General features: G+C 36.6%; 2 protein-coding genes and 2 non-coding genes across 5 annotated transcripts in view; 1 reads left to right on the forward strand and 3 right to left on the reverse strand.

The window, feature by feature from the left end:
- LOC125673602 (40S ribosomal protein S4-like) overlaps nt 1–5,677 on the reverse strand; it is an 8,688-nt gene extending 3,011 nt beyond the window's left edge. The window contains exons 1-5 of the mRNA XM_048910210.2: nt 5,288–5,677; nt 4,699–4,779; nt 4,292–4,472; nt 2,274–2,371; nt 1,636–1,807 (exon numbers count right to left, since the gene is read on the reverse strand). Of these exons, the coding sequence (XP_048766167.1) occupies nt 1,636–1,807; nt 2,274–2,371; nt 4,292–4,472; nt 4,699–4,779; nt 5,288–5,290 (535 nt within the window). The 5' untranslated portion in view covers nt 5,291–5,677. The remainder of the gene's footprint in view (nt 1–1,635; nt 1,808–2,273; nt 2,372–4,291; nt 4,473–4,698; nt 4,780–5,287) is intronic.
- LOC125677769 (small nucleolar RNA SNORD36) lies at nt 407–484 on the reverse strand. The gene has a single exon (XR_007371274.1). It is a non-coding gene; the product is annotated as a small nucleolar RNA SNORD36 (small nucleolar RNA).
- On the reverse strand, nt 1,483–1,560 carry LOC125677771 (small nucleolar RNA SNORD36). The gene has a single exon (XR_007371275.1). It is a non-coding gene; the product is annotated as a small nucleolar RNA SNORD36 (small nucleolar RNA).
- LOC125673600 (zinc finger and BTB domain-containing protein 24-like) overlaps nt 5,677–7,500 on the forward strand; it is a 20,863-nt gene continuing 19,039 nt past the window's right edge. For both annotated transcript variants that reach the window (XM_048910208.2, XM_048910209.2), the window contains exon 1: nt 5,677–6,114. In XM_048910208.2, the coding sequence (XP_048766165.2) occupies nt 5,915–6,114 (200 nt within the window). In that variant the 5' untranslated portion in view covers nt 5,677–5,914. The remainder of the gene's footprint in view (nt 6,115–7,500) is intronic.

Below are 7,500 nucleotides of genomic sequence, written 5' to 3' on the forward strand. Positions count from 1 at the left end.
TTGCAGGCACCAGACTATATAAACCCATTAAACTGGTTAGGAACTCAGACAACAGCTTTTTACAGTCGACTTCAATAACATTATTCCTGAAATTGGAGGATTGTAATTGTAATCAAATTGCTTGAGGCCAATAAAAATGCAGTAGTGAAAATACAATTCTAGTTAGTCCGAATGTCTGACAAATCAGGTCTAGTTTGGCAAACTGCATTTAAAAGGCTCTATAGAAAATCAGACTTATTAGCAGGACAAGTCTGTCAGCAACTCGCACAACATGACACATGGCTTATTTCACATGCGTTTCTGAATTTTAGTCTACCTAAAAAGCTGATAGCTCACCACTGTCCAACAGACTGAAATTTTCTAGTTTTTTTCTTGGTGTGAGTATAATTTTTTCCAACTTGTGGTCAACACTCAGAATTAAAAAGCTCGTAATAGTTTTGCTCCACACAATATTTCAGGTGAAGAAATTCACACATCATTGTGTTGCACCACATAACCTTGGTTTAATATAGATCTACAGCTGTATTTCTAAGAATATTATCTCTCGTGTAAAAACCTACTAACAGGTGCTTGTTTTCTAAAATCAGTTCAAAAAAATCCTCACATTTAAATGCAATATTTAAAACCAACTTCGTTCCAAAAATGTAGGGTCACAAAGAAAATAGTAGTCCCATTACTAGAAAAGCTCTACACAAAGGGAAAAATAAATGTTGCAGGTATCAGACCGTATAAACTGTCCACATATTCTACATTGTAACTGGTTAGGAACTCAGACAACAGCTTTAACAGCTGACTACGATAATATTATTCCTGAAATTGCAGTGATCGAAATTGGTTTAAAACTTGGTATAGACCACCGGTCGATGTCAAAACAAAATGACATAGACCTTATTGTATTGGCATAGACCATAAGTCCACAACATGGAAAAAACATTTAAAACATTATAATTTACTTCTAATGTACTTAGAAAGCATATTTTCTTTCCATTTCCATAACAATGTCCTCCTTTCCACAAAACGTTATCAGATGATGACTGACAAGGGTCCTTTGGGAGAACTCTATTGCTTTAAACCTAGAAAATTGGCATAGACAATTTGGTCTATCTCAATTACAGTTGGAATAGACCAGTGTCATTTGACATAGACTCGGTCTATAGGACTATGGTCAATTTCGAACGCTGAAATTGGAGGGTTGAAATTGTAATTAAATTGGAGGATTGTAATTATAATCAAATTGCTTGAGGCCAATAAAAATGCAGTAGTGAAAATACAATTCTAGTTAGTCCGAATGTCTGACAAATCATTGGCAAACTGCATAAAAGGCTCTATAGAAAATCAGACTTATTAGCAGGACAAGTCTATCAGCAACTCGCACAACATGGCACATGGCTTATTTCACATGCGTTTCTGAATTTTAGTCTACCTACTGAAATTTTCTAGTTTTTTTCTTGGTGTGAATATAATTTTTTCTAACTTGTGGTCAACACTCAGAATTAAAAAGCTCGTAATAGTTTTGCTCCACACAATATTTCAGGTGAAGAAATTCACACATCATTGTGTTGTACCACAAAGTCTGGACATCTGAACCCCGAAACTTCAAAGCTAACCTTTTCTTGTGCATAGTTATAAACCTACCAGAGTCAAACTTGATAAAATCCTTGATTTTTCCAGAGGCAATGTCAAGCATAATGGTATCGTTGACCTTGATGAGGGGGTCAGGATAGCGGATGGTACGTCCATCATGCGTGGTGATGTAGTGGACACCCTTGGCGGCTACTCCAACACGGCGGACACGACAGAGCTTGTACTGAAATACATATCGTGATGTGAACTTTAACATACACGGTAACACAATTGTTAATTCCTTTCCTATCACACAGCAAACCATTTTCAGCTGTGAAATAGATGTACACACATTTATCCTGATGGATTTATTGGGAAATTTAAATTATACTTATCATGTTCCAATCTAAAACCACACAAAAAGAATGTCAAGAGCTCAGAATATGCTATTATATAATTTCACGGTTATCGCTGGATGTCGGGGAGAATGCTACACAATTTCATGGTTATCATTGGATGTCTGGGAGAATGCTATTCAATTTCACGGTTATCATTGGATGTCGGGGGGGGGGGGGGGAATGCTATACAATTTCACGGTTATCGTTGGATGTCGGGGAGAATGCTATACAATTTCACGGTTATCGTTGGATGTCGGGGGGAATGATATACAATTTCACGGTTATTGTTCGATGTCGGGGGGAATGCTATACCTTGGCCTCTTCTTTCTGAATACGGTGCACTGTGAAGCGTCCCTTGACATCATACAGAAGACGGAAGTTCTCATTCGTCCTCTCGATGGAAATAACATCTGAAATGTACGAATTGAATCTCAGTGATGGTCAGTACAATATATAAGAATATCACAAATTCTTCCCAAATGTTATAAACCTCGAAATAATCATGAATTCCTAAGCTACTTCTACCTCTTTTCAAAATAATCATGAATTCGTAAGCTACTTCCCAGTTCTACAATACTCAATAGTCCCGTTTTCCCTTAATTTACCATTACAAAGTCCTCCCTCCGACACAAATTTGCTGTCATTAAAAAATTTGATATGGATCATTAATCAGATACGATTGTTTCAGCCATTGGTATTGCACACTAAACATAATGCCTGGCATGCGACCGTTGAACTGAGTTGATCTCGGCTTCACTTTGACTCTGCAAGTTCTTGAAAAAAGCAGACAGAGCTTCGATAGAGCCTTCTCTTCTCAATAAAGACCCACAAATATATAAACAATACCGAAAACCAATTATTACAACACGAAAGGAGAAAAAGAGACATCTAGATTTCAACCCAGTTCCTCTGTCCCTGATCACCTAACCCACGACTATTGTACAGTACTTGATGACCGTTTCATTCCTCCCTCCATCTAGACCTCCCCCTTCTTTGACTCGCAGCCCACAGTTTTGAAACACTAGTTCATTGTGCACAACATATGAGACTTGTTAATCTACTGTGATAAATTAAAGAGATTCAGCACAAAAGATAACCGGAGTAAAACATATTGATTTTACCATCAGCTACAAGGAATTTCCTTACAGAAAGCATAGATTAGTGCATGAGATTACAGCCAGACCTCTTCCCACGTCTTAAAATGACCTTGTTTCCTTTATCGTATTTAGGATGTTTCAATGGTGGCCCTGTGGTCACGCTAGTTATCTTGTTACCATGGTTATTCGACGTGGCCTTGAACTTTAATACAACAAAAAACTCTATTCCTCAATGCTCCCTGGCCATGGTGTTACACGTTAATATATAGTATGCGTCGACTTCTAACATAAATAAACTGTTTGATGATGTGTTTATCCTAGTCTACACAGGATTGTTTCAGCCATTGGTATTGCACACTAAACATAATGCCTGGCATGCGACCGTTGAACTGAGTTGATTTTGGCTTCACTTTGACTCTGCGAGTTCTTGGAGAAAGCAAACAGAGCTTCGATAGAGCCTTTTTCTCATTCAAATTAAAGACCAACCAATATATACAATTTGAAAGACAAATTCTCTTACAGGACAGAGAAACGCAACGCAATAACCCCCCTCCCCTCTCTCTCTAATCATCTGACCACTATATTCCTCTCTTCAAATCAAAACTCTCTCATTTGACAATTCTAAAAATGGTCTACAATGCAAAACTTAACAAGGAGATAAAATGCCCTAGATCAGATCCAGATATAAACCAAAGCCCCCTGAATCTTGTCAAATGCTCTGCCAACAGAGTTTTCTGTTCAACAGTGATCAAACCCAGCTGAATTATACAGCTATTTCCATCATCTAGCGGGGTTTTTTCTACCCACTGGTACCCATTCAATTAGGAAAAATAGTGTCAAAATTGAACACATTGGGAATTTTCTACCAATGTATCGGCAAATGATTTCAACTAAAAAATGAAAAAAGAGGAACAAAACCGTTTTTAACAGTAATATTTGTTGTTGTGAGACATCAGGAATCGACGTAGGCTCGTTCTAGAATCATCGTAGCTCTACAACACTCGCACTGCCATTATCTGTACTTTCGATTTAATACCGAAGTGAACATTTTGGTTAACTTGTACGTTTCAGACTTAAGTAAATTACGATGTCAGCGGTCTATTTTCGGCAAATGAATTGGGAAATTTTTAGTCTTAAAATTGGGGAAAATCTGTTTTTCGGCATTAGGATTGGTACCATTTATCGGTACCAGTTAAATAAGGGGGGGGGGGGGGGGGGGGGATGTCAACTTACCCATAAATCCTGTAGGGTAGTCCTTGGCAGTTCTCACTTGGCCATCAACTTTGATCAGTCTCTGCATTGTGATCTTTTTGACCTCATCATATGTCAGAGCATACTTAAGACGGTTCCTCAGGAACACAATGAGGGGGAGCGACTCACGGAGCTTGTGGGGTCCAGTGCTGGGTCGTGGAGCCTACGTGGTACCAATATTTACACACAGGATTATTTAATTGTCTGAGTTCAACAATGTCTTGACATTTCAGCGTATCTATTTTTAAGATTACATGTACGGAAAATTGGAGTTAATTGATGTCAAACCTTTTAATCATAAGAATTACTAATACATGCACACCAAGTGTAATTTATTAATACAGTGACTATAGATATACAAGATTAGCAATGTCTATATTTGTACTTACAAAGACACCTCCCAGTTTGTCCAGCATCCATGACTTTGGCGCAGTCAAGCGCTTCAAAACCTTCTTGCGTCCTCGATAACCCTGAATAAATATTTGGACATTTAGGAAGGAATACAATTTTTTACCTAGTTCTCAAGTTACCTTTCTTGTTGCATTGTAAATGAAGAGTTTTATTTGTCTTACTTTGGACTAAGAATTACAAAGCTTTCAACAATTTACATGCTATCCGCAACCCCCCCCCCCCTTCTCTTCAGAATGCATCTTCGTCAGATATATACCTATTCTTAAGACTACTTCGATGTATAAATTCTCGTAGTTGAATTTTGTACTTATTCACAATTATGTTAAATCACATTGTGAGATAGTAATTCAGTTTACGATCAGATAAACACTTGCAATGCAATGTTCGAATTGTCACGTTACAGTTTGTTTCGCTAAAACTACTTATTTACCACACGTTACCTGAAAATATATGATATATCTAATCTATATTCAAATATTGTGGTTTATTTTGCTAATGATTGGACTTAAAAATCCACGTATGCCTTAGATTATGTGGATTTTAATCTATATTGAAGAACTTCCTCACCATTTTGGTTACCGTCAGTAGAGAAAAAGGAAGTAGAATTAGTTAAGTCGTACGTTATGACTGTTGGGGTTTTCTTTTCTTTCTTTTTTCTGAAATCAAAATTTCGTTCAGTGTTGCGTGGATTTCTGATTTTATCACATGATATGAAATATTTAATACTTTGAAATGGAATAAATTGTTTTAACATTATACTCGACTTTTGCATTCAAGAACAATATAGAATAGAATTTACTTTTTAATTTTTTTTTTATGAACAAATCTGGAAAGTATGAACATCAATGGAGTAAATGTATGTATCTACACTGAGTATTGTATCAATCTAAATATTCTCAAGCATTTATAAACTGAGCTCAGTCGCAGATTTCTACCCCCGGCCCGACAGCATGTATTTCAAGTGGAAAATATATTGAATAAATTACCTATTATATATCCACTAAATCTCCGGATATCCGGTTGTCACCTATAGGATGAGAAAACTACTTTTGTTATTGGCTTGTTGACAACAGTTTGGCCAATTGAATCAGGTTTTACCGACCCATTTTTATTCCTGGACAAGAAGTGCGACACGAAAAGTTAATCTGCAAGTTTGTTCATCTTTCCAGAACATAAGGGTCAAAAACAAACATCATGGACAACACAAGCTCTTCCATTGGCGTGGATCCAGAAGATTTTTCATCTGTTACTCAAGTGTACATGGAGTATGATAACGATGATGATTGTAGTATTGGAAATTCCTCTTGCTCGAGATTTGAAGACAGTAATGGTCATCACCTCGGAAACGACATGTCGGGTCCCAGTCATGGGAAAAACTTCGATGATGATGAAAGGTATAGAGAATCCAATGCAACATTTTGATTGTCTTATGTATTGAGTTGTGAAGCTATTAAATGAACAATAACAAGATGGAGAACTCTTCTAAGTGATGTCTTATTAGTTAGAGTGGTGCAGAAACATAATTAATGTCAAACGTAAACATTTCATGCCGTAAACTGGAAAACCCCAAAACTCAACCAGATCCAGATAAGATGTGAACATCAAGCAAAATGCATGAATCACATTTAGAATGGGAATAACTATCTTTAAATTTGTTATTTGCAACCATTAATGCTGATTTGATGGTTGCAAACATCTGTTTAACTGAAAACTAGGGGTTAAGTTGATTGAGTTGGGTTACGACAAATAGGTTCCATTTTTTCGTTTAGGACCGGTTCTTATTCGCCCGTCTTTAGTCAAGACGTATTATGGTGATTGTGTCTGTCCAGCTTCTTGTCCGGCTCGTAACGTAAATACTATGAGACCTAGGATCATCAACTTTTGTCAGCTGATACATCTTGGGTAGAGGTTGCACTTTAAAGTTAAGTCACTGTGACCTTTGATTAAGACGATACGGCAAAATCCTTTATGTCTCGTAAATGGACAATTACTTGGTGTAGAATTACTTGGTCAGTTAATGAATCTTAAGAAGATGTGATGCGTCCTAAATCCAGGTCACTGTGAGCTAGACTTTCACTGTGAGCTATAATTAAGTCTAAATCCAGGTCACTGTGAGCTATAATTAAGTCTAAATCCAGGTCACTGTGAGCTATAATTAAGTCTAAATCCAGGTCACTGTGAGCTATAATTAAGTCTAAATCCAGGTCACTGTGAGCTATAATTAAGTCTAAATCCATGTCACTGTGAGCTATAATTAAGTCTAAATCCAGGTCACTGTGAGCTATAATTAAGTCTAAATCCAGGTCACTGTGAGCTATAATTAAGTCTAAATCCAGGTCACTGTGAGCTATAATTAAGTCTGATATGGCCATATATGGCATAATCCTTTTTTGGGCTCACGTAGATATGAGTCTTACTAGAATCAACAGATAATCCCAACATATAAGTTTCATAAAATGTAGCTACATAACAATTGATATGAATACTTACTTTGTTTGCATTAACATTAATGATATATATATATAAATATGTGCAGTATATTGTACAACAAAATTTGCAATGACTTACCAAGCACATCACAGAACAGGTAGGGGAATTATCTCATGGGAATGATAAACAACAGTGTCCAATTAAGATTCCATTAACCCCCTTGGGAGTGTTTCAGAGTTCAGCTGGAGACTCAAAGATCATTATGATGAGAGCTAAATTACATCTGTTCAGTTAATTTAAAGATTAATTAATGAATATAATCTTTTTACAACACAGAATAAGTAATTCAT

The sequence above is a fragment of the Ostrea edulis genome, chromosome 3 (genome assembly GCF_947568905.1).
Source record: "Ostrea edulis chromosome 3, xbOstEdul1.1, whole genome shotgun sequence".
Classification (NCBI taxonomy): Eukaryota; Metazoa; Mollusca; class Bivalvia; order Ostreida; family Ostreidae; genus Ostrea; species Ostrea edulis.